The sequence below is a fragment of the Protomyctophum bolini genome, assembly GCF_963924005.1.
Source record: "Protomyctophum bolini genome assembly, chromosome: 12".
NCBI classification, from domain to species: Eukaryota; Metazoa; Chordata; class Actinopteri; order Myctophiformes; family Myctophidae; genus Protomyctophum; species Protomyctophum bolini.
This window is the reverse complement of record NC_137873.1, coordinates 28,403,443-28,419,495: the sequence shown is the minus strand read 5'-3', so window position 1 is coordinate 28,419,495 and position 16,053 is coordinate 28,403,443. Positions and strand designations below refer to the sequence as shown.

General features: G+C 42.4%; 1 protein-coding gene across 1 annotated transcript in view; it reads right to left on the bottom strand.

Moving 5' to 3' along the window:
* LOC308326194 (cadherin-18-like) overlaps window positions 1-16,053 on the bottom strand; it is a 133,581-nt gene that overhangs the window by 42,144 nt on the left and 75,384 nt on the right. Inside the window, exons 5-7 of the mRNA XM_080779002.1 lie at window positions 9,757-9,944; window positions 8,807-9,060; window positions 8,159-8,295 (exon numbers count right to left, since the gene is read on the bottom strand). Of these exons, the coding sequence (XP_080635128.1) occupies window positions 8,159-8,295; window positions 8,807-9,060; window positions 9,757-9,944 (579 nt within the window). The remainder of the gene's footprint in view (window positions 1-8,158; window positions 8,296-8,806; window positions 9,061-9,756; window positions 9,945-16,053) is intronic.

The window sequence follows — 16,053 nt, the reverse complement described above, 5'->3', positions numbered from 1 at the left end:
GATTTGGTCTCGCTCAAGCAGAAACGATGAACCGGAAGCAGCGGGACAAAACTCTGATACGTATCTCCATAATAATTTCAAGTTGTATTCTTGTGTTTACATCGTACATCGTCTCTGCCCGAGAGGGACCAGATGGGAGCAGGAGGAGGAACTCACTGCTAATGTTCTCAACGGGCCCAAAAATGAAGGCCCGGCCTGGCGCGGCTCTAACTGGGTCAGCCCGAAGTTCGGCCCGACCCTAAAAATTACCAAAATTACCATAACAGTGTGTGTCTGTGTGAGAGTGAGAACGGAGTTCAATGGACTTATCGCCGAAATAAAGGATTTATGTAGCTCACGTTAGACTGTCAATGTACCATTTCCATATAATTAAAAAAATTCTAATGGATTCCATTTCCAGTGGTGGTGAGTAGCTCCCCTTAGTTTCCTCTGAAGTGAAGCAGCTATGTCCAAGACCCCTAAGTATCAACCCTGTTCGGTTCAGAACAAACATAGCCTACAAAGTTTACAAACCATCCCGCTCATGGCGTGTCTCGACAGCTTAGAGATCTGTTATTTTAAATCGGGCACATATAACGAGGAGCGCTGCCGCACCGAGGGACGGCGGTTATAATACTAATCATTTTGTAAATCAAATAGCCTGGAGCCTGCTGTGGACTGTAACATTGCATGGTCATCATACACTACACAATTATATGGATCGGTTGGTGACTATATGACGTTGATTAGGCCTAATGATTAGGTTATTCATCGCAGCCAGCTGGGTTTAACGAGAGGCTCAGTGCAACTATTTTCTTCATGTTGCAGTCACACGATAGCTGAATCAGCTATTGTGTGATAATCCGATTGATTTATAAAACATTTAGCATATGAACTGAAGCTCATTTGGTGCGTCGCAAACCAGAGGCCAGCCAGTGATATAAACAACTACCCCACCGTTCACTTCTCTCTGCTCATGCCTGCGCACAGTCAGTAATCAAAGCCCCCCGCCTCCATTCCTCCGTCTTCCTCCTGTCACAATTAAGTGAATCGCCGATAGCGCAGCCCTCTTTATAATAAATACATAGACCTACACATTACACAAATAACAGAATTGCTATTTTTACATTCATAGAAAAAAGGAGAAAAAGAGAAGGAAAAAAGAAAAAATCACGGAAAATCACTGAGCCCGAGGCGACGACGGGTCGAGTCGGTAGTGGTACCGGTCGGGCCACGTCGGGTTCGGGCAGAGTTTGAGAACTTCACTCACTGCTGCCGCGACCTGGCGGAGTCAGGTTAATATGGACCTGTGGCTCTGGACAAACAGACCTGGTGGAGTCAGGTTAATATGGACCTGTGGCTCTGGACAAACAGACCTGGTGGAGTCAGGTTAATATGGACCTGTGGCTCTGGACAAACAGACCTGGCGGAGTCAGGTTAATATGGACCTGTGGCTCTGGACAAACAGACCTGGTGGAGTCAGGTTAATATGGACCTGTGGCTGAGGACAAACAGACCTGGTGGAGTCAGGTTAATATGGACCTGTGGCTCTGGACAAACAGACCTGGTGGAGTCAGGTTAATATGGACCTGTGGCTCTGGACAAACAGACCTGGTGGAGTCAGGTTAATATGGACCTGTGGCTCTGGACAAACAGACCTGGTGGAGTCAGGTTAATATGGACCTGGGGCTCTGGACAAACAGACCTGGTGGAGTCAGGTTAATATGGACCTGTGGCTCTGGACAAACAGACCTGGTGGAGTCAGGTTAATATGGACCTGTGGCTCTGGACAAACAGACCTGGTGGAGTCAGGTTAATATGGACCTGTGGCTCTGGACAAACAGACCTGGTGGAGTCAGGTTAATATGGACCTGTGGCTCTGGACAAACAGACCTGAGTCAGGTTAATATGGACCTGTGGCTCTGGACAAACAGATCTCCATATATGCTTATATAGGGGCGCATGGGGTTTCTTTATGGTTATGTCTGAGTCATAGTGACGTGGCCGTCACTCCCATTAGGCAATTTTAGTTTAGGTTTTAGGAAAGCAGTGGGTGAAAAAACAAAGAAGACAATATAATCGGCTCAGAAGAAGCTGCCTTTTTCTCTTTGTATTGCTGGATTCACTGAAGCAGTGAGGTGTGTATGGCATTCTCTCAGCTCAGTGGAATGGATGCAGGCAGAATGAAGATCGTTAGTCGAGTTTATGAACTCGTTAGTGGTCTCTTGGGCACACCTTGTAATGATACTCTAATGGAACCACAGAGTGGCAGTTTTGACATAAAAGGCTGTTTTGCAATGTTATTATAATACAAGTTAGCCATGCCACTTGGGTGGCTCAGTGGTAAAGTCCCTGCCCACCAGGGTTCGAATCCACCGTGGTGGGCTTTGTCGGGCGTGCATCTATAGAGCGTCGCAGTCCCGCACCCTTTCATGACAACGACATACCCCATGCATTTTTCCCATAGACATTTCAAAAAGTACTTATTTAAAGATCTGTAAGCCTCGAACAAAGCCAACTCGGATCGTGACAAATCATGACAACAAACACAATATTTTGGGCCGAACAAATAATTACAAAGAAGTTTGTTGTCATGATTTGTCACCATCCGAGTTGGCTTTGTTCGAGGCTTACAGATCTTTAAATAATAGCTTTTTGAATTATTTCCTGGTCGTAATGAAACGGGGGAGGACTGCAACGCTCTATTGGCCGTGTTCGGGGGAGGGAAGCCGGGTAGGGACTGTGATATCTGTCACTGCATGTATTACGGGCTGCGACGGCACCTGTCAGCGGGGAGTGTTGGGCGGGAGGAGTAGGATGAAAGCTTCATGGGCTCCATGTTCGTTACCACTAAACCCCTTATCCCTAAACTTCTTTGCCTTTTTTTTTTACTATTTTACAATACTAAAATGGCCAGTCTACAAGCTCACAACGTGAGCAAAGAAGGCAAAGACGTTTAGGGATAAGGGGTTTAGCGGTGACGAAAATGGAGCGCCCTATGACTATGTCCTCCTGGAGGGGGCTCCTCACTGACAGGTGAGTCAGTAGGATACGACAGCAGTGACAAGGAATCAATTGTCATGACTAAAATTGTGGAGAAAAAGGGCAAAACAATATTAGCTACTCTAAATTATAGAATTATATAAAAAGAAATCCAGTCAGCATCAATCTGTCATAACTTCTCCAAAATACTTGGACACGAGGTTACTGCCAAATATGTCCATTAATCGTAGTGCCTTCTATAACAGCTGTCACTATGACAGTAGGTGTTGCGAGTGTGGATATGACTCAACCTCCTCCATAGAAATGCAATCTGTTCATCGCATGCCAACATGAAAGTCTGACAGAACATTGTTAGTCAAGTTAGTCCCCCTCAGTCTACAAACCTAAAACTCACTTCTGTATGAAAGTTCACTTCTGTATGAAAATGATATGGTGTCATCATTCCAAAATCTCTCTAGGAATTGAAGAATGCATTTTATGACAGCTTTTGAGACTGCTTAAATGCAGTTTTAGCAACATGAAGTCTGAACAGAAAAATGATTCAATGTACAAACTGAACAAAATAGCACTGTTTTAGGATTGTCACTAGATGGTCATTTTGGGAAGGACCACATAGGCTCAATTCATTACATTAATTTAGAATTACATACTGTTAATTGCGACCGTAGGTCGCATTCACTATGAAAACCTGCATCTCCCTTCCGTCCGTCCGTCAGTTAGTCACCCACTCCTCCATATATGGTCACACCTCGTGACATCACGTCTCCATATATGGTCACGCCTTGTGACATCATGCCTCGTGATACGTCTGGACGGACCTCAGTGTGATGCCCAAAACAATGGTGAGTAAATATATATTAGACAGCTTCATGTTATGAACAGAACTGACAGGCTGCTGTGCCAATCTTCCTATACAGTAGCTATTGACATTAAATGCTAATAATTTGAAGCAGCAGGTAAGGAGGGGCGCAGCGAGGGTAGTATTTATATCAGCCAGGTGACGTCTTACGTTGTCATTCACCAGCCCTAAACAAACAATAAAGTCCATGACTTGACTGGCAAAAAAATACATGATAACTACTAGTAACTACCCTAAATAAACATTAAAGTCCATAGACTTGGTTGCCACATGACGTAATTTCGGAAAGCTATGCATTGGGAGGGGCTAGCGCCCCTCAAAAATACATATTCCTGTCAGTGGTGCTGAACTGCGCACTGACCTGTCTGCAGGCATTCTGTACGTTGCAAATATCGACATATCGATATCTACAGTAGTTCAGTCACACAAACCAAAACAGTCCAAATAACTTTTAGTAAACTTTATAGCAGTCCCTAGTCTGTGAGCCCTGTGCAGTGGTTGTGTGTTGTGTAATTTGGATTCATGTGCTGTAGCCTACATTGTCAATGCTGTAAGCCCCACAGTAGAGACGGACATGGGCATGTTCATGTCAGAGAGAATGATACCTGGGTACTTAAAATACTGCAGCACTCCGCTGGTTTGCACGTATTTATTATTTTGCAGGGATGACCGACATTTCCACTTCCTGACTCCACACTTCCTCAGAGTCAAACAGTCCTGTTTGACTTTGAGGAAGAAACAGGTTTGACTGTGCCTTGGTACGTTATCTTGAATATGCATCATCCAAAGTCCAAATGAGTTACAGATCTTTTACAAGGGAGACTTCGCAAAGATGGCACATCAAAGGCCGTTTCAATAGAACAAAATAAAGATAATCTCACAAATAGTAATTTAAACACTTTCTTTGGCAGTCATATGTAAATCCTCAATCCCCCCTTGATTACTACACAATTAACCTCTGTCCACTTAAAGAGGAGCCTGGCACCGCAATTAATCCCCACTGATTTAACAGGAGGGGCAACATGTTGAATAGCATCTGTACATTTTTAAAGAGATTGGTGCTCCTTTAATTTCCCAATAATTAACCTATATCCCTGTAAAGAGATGGTTTGGCACTGTGATTAATCCTAGCAATTTAACACCAGGGTTGAGCTTGGCAATTATCGATGACCCCACTCAGTTCATTAGCCACAGACCATTGTGCAGTAAAGGGTATGGGGAAGGGTAATTGGCAAGATAAGCATCGGCAAGAAACGGAAAGAGAGGGCAAGATGGAAAATAAAATAATTGATTGACTATCCCTCAGCAGCCGGGCCATAATCCCTGTGATGCTACATGATGTGTCTCATGTAGCATACTGTAGTATTACATCACACTACTGTATCTCAAAAGGGGGATTCAACTCAAGTTATTAGTTTTAACTTCTACCAAAGTACTCCGCTCCAACCCCAAATTGTCATATTTCTTGTGTCAAGTATGTCATCTCAACATCCTTCCACAGTCTTTCTTTATTATGTGTTATGATATCTTATCTCGAATAGATTAATAAAGCTATCTCCAACATGTGATTCCTTTTACAGGAAGCCCCAATGAGATCCAAAATAGAACAATAAAGACAATGTCACAAATAGTAATGTAAACAAGGCTTAGGGCTAGGTGTTGGACCAAGTATGATACACTGGAGACCTCTTCATTTGACGGGCCTAGAGCTGTGCAAGTTCATCCAAACATATCAAATCATATGGGCTCAAACCTCATTCAGGAGCTATATATATATAGACACCATTACACATTCATTAATGAACCTCTCTCTCTCTCTCTCTCTCTCTTGGTAATGCGGTCCTGCCATCTGATGTTTAAGATAGAATGCAGGCAACGTTGGTGGAAACACTCAAGCAGCCTCAGCTGCTTCCTGTAGAGGACCCAGGATTCTGAGCCATACAGTAGCGTACAATGGACTGAGAGTCCATTGTCAATGTCATTTGAGATTGAAGCATCATTTGAAATTACACTAGCCCAAGTATGTGAACTGCTTCACTGCACTTAGACAGGTAGTGTCGATGGTGATGGATGGTGGGTTGTACTCTCCACGGGGTGGAGGCTGGTGGAGTACCTCTGTTTTCTTGAGACCTCATTCAAGAGCTATATATAGACACCATTACACATTCATTAATAAACAACTCTCTCTCTCTCTCTCTCTCTCTCTCTCTCTCTCTCTCTCTCTCTCTCTCTCTCTCTCTCCCTCTCTCCCTCCCTCTCCCTCTCTCTCTCTCTCTCTCCTCTCTCTCTCTCTCTCTCTCTCTCTCTCTCTCTCTCTCTCTCTCTCTCTCTCTCTCTCTCTCCCTCTCTCTCTCTCTCTCTCTCTCTCTCTCCTCTCTCTCTCTCTCTCTCTCTCTCTCTCTCTCCCTCTCTCTCCCTCTCTCTCCCTCTCTCTCCTATCTATACCTCTGTCCTCTCTCTGGGTGTGTGCCGTCCAGGGACAATAAGCAATTATAACTATCCAAACTGATGACGATAATTGTTTTGGGATATGAAAAGGCATGTGGCTTGTTAGTGGAGGTGGTGGTAGTAGTGGGTGGGGGATTCTGATTGCACACATGTTTTACGAAATACTAAACAGACATAGCAGACAGATCAATATGGAGTCAAAAGGCTTATAGTACACACACAGTACCCATACAGGAGAGGAGACATACTGTAATTAGGCACTGAAACAAAGGCAGGAAGTTGTTAAAATATCTGAGTGTTCTTTTAACATCACAAAGACAGATGAGAGAGTTGAAGTTCAGTTTGCCCTGAAGCACATTCCAGGGCTAGGGACCAGGATAAAAGCAATTCTGTCCAGCTGCACTGCTGCAGATCACTCAAAGGGTACATTTAATTGTTAAGAGAGTATGAAACATAATGTAAAGGTGATGTTCACCATAGCAATGCTGTATACTATGTGCTTGAAAAGGAAGAACATACCAATTCAACTGTACAGAGTACAGTCTTATATCTGAAACAGGTGATATCGAGCATGATAGTGGGTCAAGCTTGGCTAAAATACATATTTTTTACAATTGTAATCCAGAGTGATTTACAGGTACATTAAGTTGTCCCGGATGTTTTAAGAAAAGGTTCTGACAGCTTTCCTGTGTTAGCTGATGATTGAGCGGGAAGGGTTGCAGGGTTGGATCAGGCTTTGAAGATATGGAGGTGCCATACCTTCGGTTGCTCTGTAGGCCAACATCAGTGTTTGTGTTTGTACTCTGTGCACCTAACTGCTTACTTATGAAGGCATAGTGAAGCATGATTAGAGCCTTTACAAAAAGCTACGCAATGTTCTTTCAATCACAAATAATGTGATGTGATGATAGCAATGCCTTTCCATGTTCCATTTTCATGTTGCACAGAAATGATTGCTTCTGCAGAGCAGCACCAACCCACAATTTCTGGGAGTAAATATGAATATAATTAGTTATTTTTTGTCACTATACTGTAGCATGCAATATTCCGGTCCCATTTACAAGTCAATATAGATCAAAAGGCATACTGAAAGACTGCCAGTGTTTCCCCTATATGCAATATTGTGACGGGCCGCCACGCAATCATGACCCTCCTCATGACTGAGTCGAGACCCTCTCAGTCTACGCAAATTATTTTATTCGAGCCGCTGTTTCCTATTTTTGGGTAAATTATTTTCATAGCATCAGTTAGTGAGATTTGGTGTACGTGTCATGTGCTTTAGTCAATCTACTTAAGTATACTTGACTAATTGACTAATCATATAACGGGAGGCTCTTATTTTGTCTGCCGTTTTGAGAGGAAATACGTCATGCTGTGCAATGTTCCATGTAAGCTGCCAGCGACATGACGATGCAAAGACGCAGCGATGCATGGAGGCGCCCCAAATGATACTCCCGTTCCTCTTTGCGTCGGTAACATACTTGTTCTGTTCCGACGTCCCGCTAGTCCGACCGATTACTAACACTATCCCACGTAGGTCGCTAACCCTAACCTCAGTCTTAACCGGCCACGTAGGTCGCTAACCCTAACCTCAGTCTTAACCGGCCACGTAGGTCGCAAACCCTAACCTCAGTCTTAACCGGCCACGTAGGTCGCTAAGCATAACCTCAGTCTTAACTGGCCACGTAGGCCTTGTGTGAGAGGTGACACCTGAATGTCCCCACAGGAATCAATAAAGGTCTGTCTACTATTCCTTCTTTACTGTCAGTCGAACTGTTAAATAATAATAAATTATAATAAATTATGTTTGTTGGTTTATTTTGAGTTGTATTTTAAGTTTGATAGCACTCCCTGTTGCTGTGAACTTACCAACCTCTGCGGCCATCACACTGATGTTGTGCCAGGCCATCTCCTCTCTGTCCAGACTCTGAGTGGCCCTGATGACCCCGCTGCTCACGCCGATAGTGAAATACAAATGCCTGTCTTCATCCTTCTCTATGAAGTACCTGCAGTGTGTGGGCGATATGAGGCGATAGCAAAACATGAGCCTTTAAATCATTCAGCAAGCAATAGGTGTAATGCGAGTGCTAGTGAATTAAGGCCATTCAGTGCATTTATGGCACTGCAAGGTCCACAGGCTATCATAACAAAATGTTATGTCGCACCGTTTTCCCTCACGTCTCAACGGTTTCTGTTCATCTCGTCTCTATAAACATTAAATAATGCACTCCTGCTCTGTTTGCAGCTCCTGTGCTAACCATTTTGTTGTTCTTATTGTGTACCCGCTGCACCATTGTTACCAAGTCACATTCCTGGACATTTCTTGTACGTGAGAATGTGTTTATAATTGTGGCAAAGGGACACCGGGACTCCACAAAAGAAAGTAGAAAGCAGAGGTCACACACAAAATGCAAGACACTCTCTTTCTCTCTCTTACTGGCTCCCGAAACCGAGAGAAACATTGTATAAAGCGGTACAACATCCCCCACAGGCCCCAACCTTGTTATCGTTCTGTACCTGACGGCGCTGTTGGTGCTGTCTGGATCCACGGCGGTCACCGTGCCAACCTGTGTGCCGGCGGGGGAGTTCTCATAAACATCCATGATGTAGTAGTCCATGGAGAAGATGGGCGGCTCGTCCACATCGCCAACAATCACCCGCAGCGACGTGCTGTCCTTGAAGGGCCCCAGGTGTGAGAAGCGGGAGTCAGTGTGGCTATTGGCGCCTTCGATGTGGAGCGTGTGGGCCTTTCTGTTCTCATAGTTCAGAGCCTGGGCAGGAGAGCGACATAAAGATGTTATTCCTTCATCTTTTAAACTACAGGGCCTTCATTTACACACTGATTCTGCAGCCAGACAATACCAGAAGCTATTATAGGGCTATATGGCAGAGTTATACACAACGTACAAAGTACTGAGAGTGAGAAAGTGAGCAGTATGTGCAAATCCTTTGGACTAGTGATATACAGTAATTCATTCTCATGCATTTACTCGTCATATTTCTCTGCTTGGTCAGCTACTTTTGGAGGATGCCCTTTCACAACCTTTTTTCTTTTCTTTTTTGGATCCTGGTCCAATTGAAAAGATTGAAAGCAAGTGGTCAGATGGGCGGGCCACATGCATTTTTATTTGCATGATCAATCAGATAATTGTGTTGCTGCTTGGATTAATGTATAGTTCAACTGAACGTAGTAATAAAATATATCACATTGAAAACTACTTTTTCAGTTGTGAAGAAAAAATGGAAATGTATTACAAAATTATTTATATTAATGTTATATTATCATCTTTGTGTTTTGCTAATTATTTGTGGGCCCACAATATGCCACAATATCCTCCCCACAGGTTGAGAATCACTGACATATAGGATACCATGTTAATGGTAGTTAACGCAACTCAATTGAAAATAAATTAGCTGTTAACGCATTTCAATTTCAACACAAGAAAGCCTACTGTCTGTTTCTCTACCTGCTTGAGAGAGATGATTCCCTCCCTGCGGTCACCGTCGGTGCTGATGGAGAAGATGGCGGCTGCGTCAGTGTTGGTGATGGTGTAAACCATGGCAGCGTTCTCTCCCTCGTCTTCATCGTTAGCTCTGATCCGACCCACTGCCTTCCCCACTGGAGCAGACTCTGGCACGTACAGCTGGTAACTCTCTGAACAAAAAGTGTTATCCAAAGTCATTTCAATGTCCAGAGCTGGTTCTGAATAAAGAACTGAAATATGTATTAGTTCTTAAAAAAACAAAAAAACAAAAAACAAATTCACTGTTTCAGAGGACTGTCAGCTTAACAGCAGCAGAGATTAAATTCCTCTGTCCTCTCACCAAACCAAGCCTTTAGAGACTAAACCTTTACAACCCTAGACATAAGGGTCGTAACAGTTCATTTCAAAGTTCATTATCCAGAAGATTCATGGGTCAAAGAATACATGCTGGTTAGCACCCAGTCCCCAGAGCAGCTGGCCAACGTTGGAGCCGCAAATACCCTACTGGCATAGCGATGATTTGATTGGCTGAGCAAAGAGTATATATTGAAGCTAAAAGTGAGGGCAGAAAAGTGAAGATGGAAAAGTGAGGATGCAAATTGTGATCACTTCACACGGTTGTGATTTTTGGGGGCACTAGCGTTTTAAAAACGCCATTGACAATGAAGGGAAAATGTACATAATCTTGTCCCTAACAAACATTAAATGCCATTAACAATAAAGAGAATTTAATGTTTGTGTTGGCACCGTTTGTTTTACATCACCATTACATCACCTAATCAACATGAGTTAGACTTTAATATATTACTGCCCCTCACTTTTTGTACTCAGCGGGGCTTGATTCAGCACTGACAATTTAACATCTCTTTCTTGTGCCGTTTTTCCCGTTCCCATTTAAAAATACTGTTCGTAATTTAATCTCATTTCAAAGCTGATGCACAGACCATTCATTGTTGAGCTGCCCCTGAAATGAGGTTAATAGAGTCACAGTTGTGTAGCCGCACAAGAGCAATTTAGGACACGATTGAAGTTGAAGATTAAAAAAAAAAAGTTATCTAGTGAGTTCATTGTTGAGGAAGCAAGTACAATAATGTGACTGTCTGCAGTGCTACTATCTGCATTGTGTGGCGTTTGCACAATAAACAACTTGAATGAGTTAAATGACCAGTACATTAAACCATTGTTACTGGCTGCCTAACAGTCACTGCACATCCTCTCAAAATAACAGACTATGATGAATGGGTGGAATCTCTTTTTGGTCATTTTCCTCTATAAAGCCCACATGGTCGGTTGGGTGTGCACAGCACATTGCAAAGAAAACTGTATTGGTGCGCTCATTAGAGCCTCAATTCCCCCCCAGGAAGCATGCCCGAATAGCTCTCTCCATCTTTCTCTCTGACTTTAGGACAGATGGACCGGGTTGAATTCATGTGGACATTGACTTTGAAGAAGTAGCGTTGCATGTGATTAACAGTTGCACATCGTCGCAGACAGTGTTGGACAAGTGTAAGGTCCATGAGGGGCCCGTGTACAGATATATTTGGTTGTATACTCTGTACTTCTTTCAGTGCTGTGTAAACAATCACTTTTATTATTAAACGCATTCCTTCCATGTAGCCCATATTTTGTTATTGCACCATCATGCTATTATTATATCCATTGTGCAGTTGACACTCAGGTAGAAATGTATTTCTTTAGACACAAATCAGCATGAGAAGGATTAATCTACAGTAGTACTGTACATGAGAAGGATTACATTGTGCTTGCACGTGTATGAATGAGCATTCTATATCTAGACTTGGGCAAAGTAAACTCCAAATTCAGCAACTCAACTCAAACCACAGAAGAAATAAGAATGACCTGCTCCAATCATTAACAATATGGCAAAGAATATGCCCCGAATAACATTTAGTGTACACATGTGCGTGTGTGTTTCTCTCAGTGTTGTGATGGTTTCTCTTTCAATTCAACTCAAATTGGAGATTTGAGATGCTATCCTGCTCTCAGCATGCACAGTAAATATGACACTGATTAGCCTAGTAATATGCAAGATTAGTTGCGGACAGACGCGTGCACACACACACACACACACACACACACACACACACACACACACACACACACACACACACACACACACACACACACACACACACACACACACTAATTGCCACTCTATTGTGTGGTGGTGTGACAAATACACTATGATCCCCATGACGAATGAAAGGTAATAAACACATTATGTTGAGCACATAGTTGAATAAATAATAAGCACATGAAACATAACACAGACACAGTCTCTCCTAGCAGTGGTGGACGGCAGTGAAGTACAATTACTTGAGTACTGTACTTTATATACCATCACTCCACTACATTTCAATGACATAATAATGGTAGTATACTTTTGACTCCACTACATTTCAATGACATAATATGGTAGTATACTTTTGACTCTGCCTCATTTCAATGACATAATATGGTAGTATACTTTTGACTCTGCTACATTTCAATGACATAATATGGTAGTATACTTTTGACTCTGCCTCATTTCAATGACATAATATGGTAGTATACTTTTGACTCTGCCTCATTTCAATGACATGTGCTACAATAGTCTACTTTTGAATCCACTACATATCTAGGAAATGGAAAAGTCGCTTATAATAAGTGAACATGGCAACACTGCAATAAGTATATGGCCTGACAGAGGAACTAACAACACAGCAGAGCTCAAGCCTCTGATGGAGGGCGCGGAGGGTCACTCTCACATCACATGCACAATACGTGAACACGGTCAGCAAGTTGAAGAGCAGAAAGAGGCACCTTTTTAATAAAAAATAAATAAAAAAGGATATATTTTCAGTGTAAATATCAGTTCAGGTGTCAAAAAGGATAAAGGGAGCACAGGGTCTTCTTCTAACGCTGCTTTTGAAACATCAGCGATTATTTTTGCACCCATTAAAAGTTTTTTAAGATCACTGTGCCCCAGCTTTTTCCTTTTTGCTGCTGCTTTGGTCTCTGTCTGAGAAGCACTGGTCCCTGTCTGAGAAGCACTGGTCAAGGTCAAGGTAAACTTTATTGTCCACAAGGGAAATTTGTCTTGGGCTTTCACCCCAGCTACAGCCATACATAAAACATCAATGACAACAAAAATACATTACAGAGGAAGACACAACATTACACAATTGCACACATTATGTGGATAATCTAGCCTCACGCAGTTACTGCTGTTTCAGAGCCTCGTTCAGCATCTTAGTTGATGCTGGTACAAACTATTTTTTAAATCTGATGTACTTCCACTTTGGTTCTTTGTATCTTCTCCCAGAGGGCAGAAGTACAAACTCGCCATTTAAAACATGGGTAACATCACTGACGATTTTTTGAGCCTGTTTTAATGTAGCCTGCTCATAAATAGACTGCAGAGAGGGGAGTTGTCTTACCCCTATGATCTTCCCTGCAGTCTGCACCAATCTGAACAATTTGGACTTCAGTTGCACTGAGAGATTGTCGAAACAAACTGTGATGCCAAACCTGACCAGGCTTTCCAAGACTGCTCAATAGAACACTAACATAAATCTTTGGTCAACACCATGAACCCTGAGACGTCGGAGGAAGTCTTTGCTGTAGTTTACTACAGAGACTGTCAACATGTGTATTCCAAGTTAGTCCCTGTCTGAGAAGCACTGGTCCCTGTCTGAGAAGCACTGGTCCCTGTCTGAGAAGCACTGGTCCCTGTCTGAGAAGCACTGGCGCTCATGATGCTGCTTTGGTCCCCGTCTGAGAAGCACTGGCACTCATCCTTAAAAATAGGTTTCAGTGCGGGGACTTTCTCAAGATCAGTTCACAGGTATGTTTAACCGAATGAACCAAAAAAGCTTTTGCACCCATGTGTTATCAATGTTACCAAAAGAACAGTGTTAGTTCTGCCACATTTTAATTTAAACCTGCTACATCACACACACACACACACACACACACACACACACACACACACACACACACACACACACACACACACACACACACACACACACACACACACACACACACACACACACACACACACACACACACACACACACACACACACACACACACACACACACACACACACACACAGAGTCATCAACATTATGCCTTAGCCAGAACAATCTTTCCGCACTCATGTTTCCTTTCTCATAGATCCTTTTGACTAATCCTTGCTCCTCATTCCAGCAGGAATATGAGACATGACATGCCTGTCAAATGTCAAAATGTCAGGCCGACTTCGGTCAAATCTGTTGCTAACAAAACCAAAGACAAGTACAGTGGCTGAAGCTTTTCTTCTCAAAACGAATAATGTATGTCTGTTTCCACAAACATTATACTGTTAGAAAGAATACAAATAGGCTCGTAATTTGTTTGTGTCCTTGGATAGTGAATGATAGAATTAATCTAAAATATTAAACAAGGCTGGTTGTTTGGGTTTGCCATGGCATTTGCAATATAAAATGTCTTGACATGTTTACTACTGCCATTAGCACAACACCAGCATGCTAGCCCCAAGCTGTACTGTGTGCGTGTTTGCAGGACTGAATAAGAGCGAGTGCTTGCTGTGTGTATGCGTATGCATGTTATACATCAGCGTGTGTGCGTTTATGCATAATTGTGCTCCTACAGTGCACGTGAGTGCATGTGTGTGTGAGGGGCTGTCTAGGCTATATTTCATATATTACTAAAGATGATCATTTGCACGGACAGTCGGACACGCTATCGTACTATGTCATCTTAATGTCCCTCTGTCATGTCATTGATGCAATGGCCATGCATGCAGCCATGGGCTAAAACCGCTGTCTTTGCTGTTATTACAAAGTTATGCAGTTGCACATTCGTCTTGACACCATAAGCACAGTTATGTGTATGTAACTACAGACATGTTTAACGTCCCTTAAGCTTTGTGGTTTTGTGCCCGCATGATAAGAACAATAATTATGGGCCTGATTTCCAGGGAAAGATGTTCAACCCATTTTTTGCCACACCAGGTTGAAAAATGTGCACAAATAAGAGGTAATCCTATACAGTAAGCACATTTGCCACAATATCTATAATAGCATGGGGAACTGTATGAACAACAACAATAGATATATTGTAATATCCTGTAATGTTCCAAGTCCAACCCTCTTGGAAGGATTTTCCTGCATACTGCACTTTTGTTGTTTATAGACCATTTATGTTTTCTATTTAATAATTATACCACTCATGCATGCTCTCAATTGTAATGCTTAAAAAAAGTCGACTTCACAGTAAAGTAGTATTTGAAAGCATAGTTTCCTAATGTATGCTTTTTAAAGTACCTTCCCTAACACTGGGTTTGTATAAATATCTAACAGATTAAAAGTATTAGCAAGAGCTTATGAATAAATAAATAATAACATTGGATCCATTGAAACACTGTTTTCATTATATTTCCATTTCCTGAAAAGTAAACTTTTAGACATACAATGTTTCCACCCGTCAACAGCGATATGTATTATGTACAGTAACAATAATGTCATATTATATATATATATATATATATATATATATATATATATATATATTGCATGTGTTTTCTTTGTATGCCTATTCATCAAAAACAACTCAAAAGAGAGCAGAAGGTCATAATTAAAAAGGTGGTGGTTTAAGGATTCAAGCAGCGCGTCTGTGTGTGTCAGGTCAGGTTGGTGTTCTTTGGCTGTCAGGGATGTAGGGGAATTTCAAATGAATAATAGGCACTTTGACTTGCATATAAATGAGTAATTCATTGATGCTATAGACTTGGAGTCTAGGCTGCAATGTAAATCATCTATCCAGGAATAAATCCAGGAATCTGTGTGCGTGCGTGCATTTGTGTGTGTGTGTGTGTGTGTGTGTGTGTGTGTGTGTGTGTGTGTGTGCATGTGTACATGTGTGTGTGTGTGTGTGTGTGTGTGTGTGTGTGTGTGTGTGTGTGTGTTTGTGTGTGTGTGTGTGTGTGTGTGTGTGTGTGTGTGTGTTTGTGTGTTTGTGTGTGTGTGTGTGTGTGTGTGTGTGTGTGTGCATGTGTACATGTGTGTGCGTGTGTACATGTGTGTGTGTGTGTGTGTGTGTGTGTGTGTGTGTCTGCGTACATGTGTGTGATCCTGATCTCTCCAAATGTAAATCATCTAACCATAAATCTGTGTGCAGTGTGTGTGTGTGTGTGTGCAGTGTGTGTGCGTGTGTGCGCTCGTGCGTTGTGCGTGCGTGCGTGTGTGCGCGTAGTCGCGTACATGTGTGTGT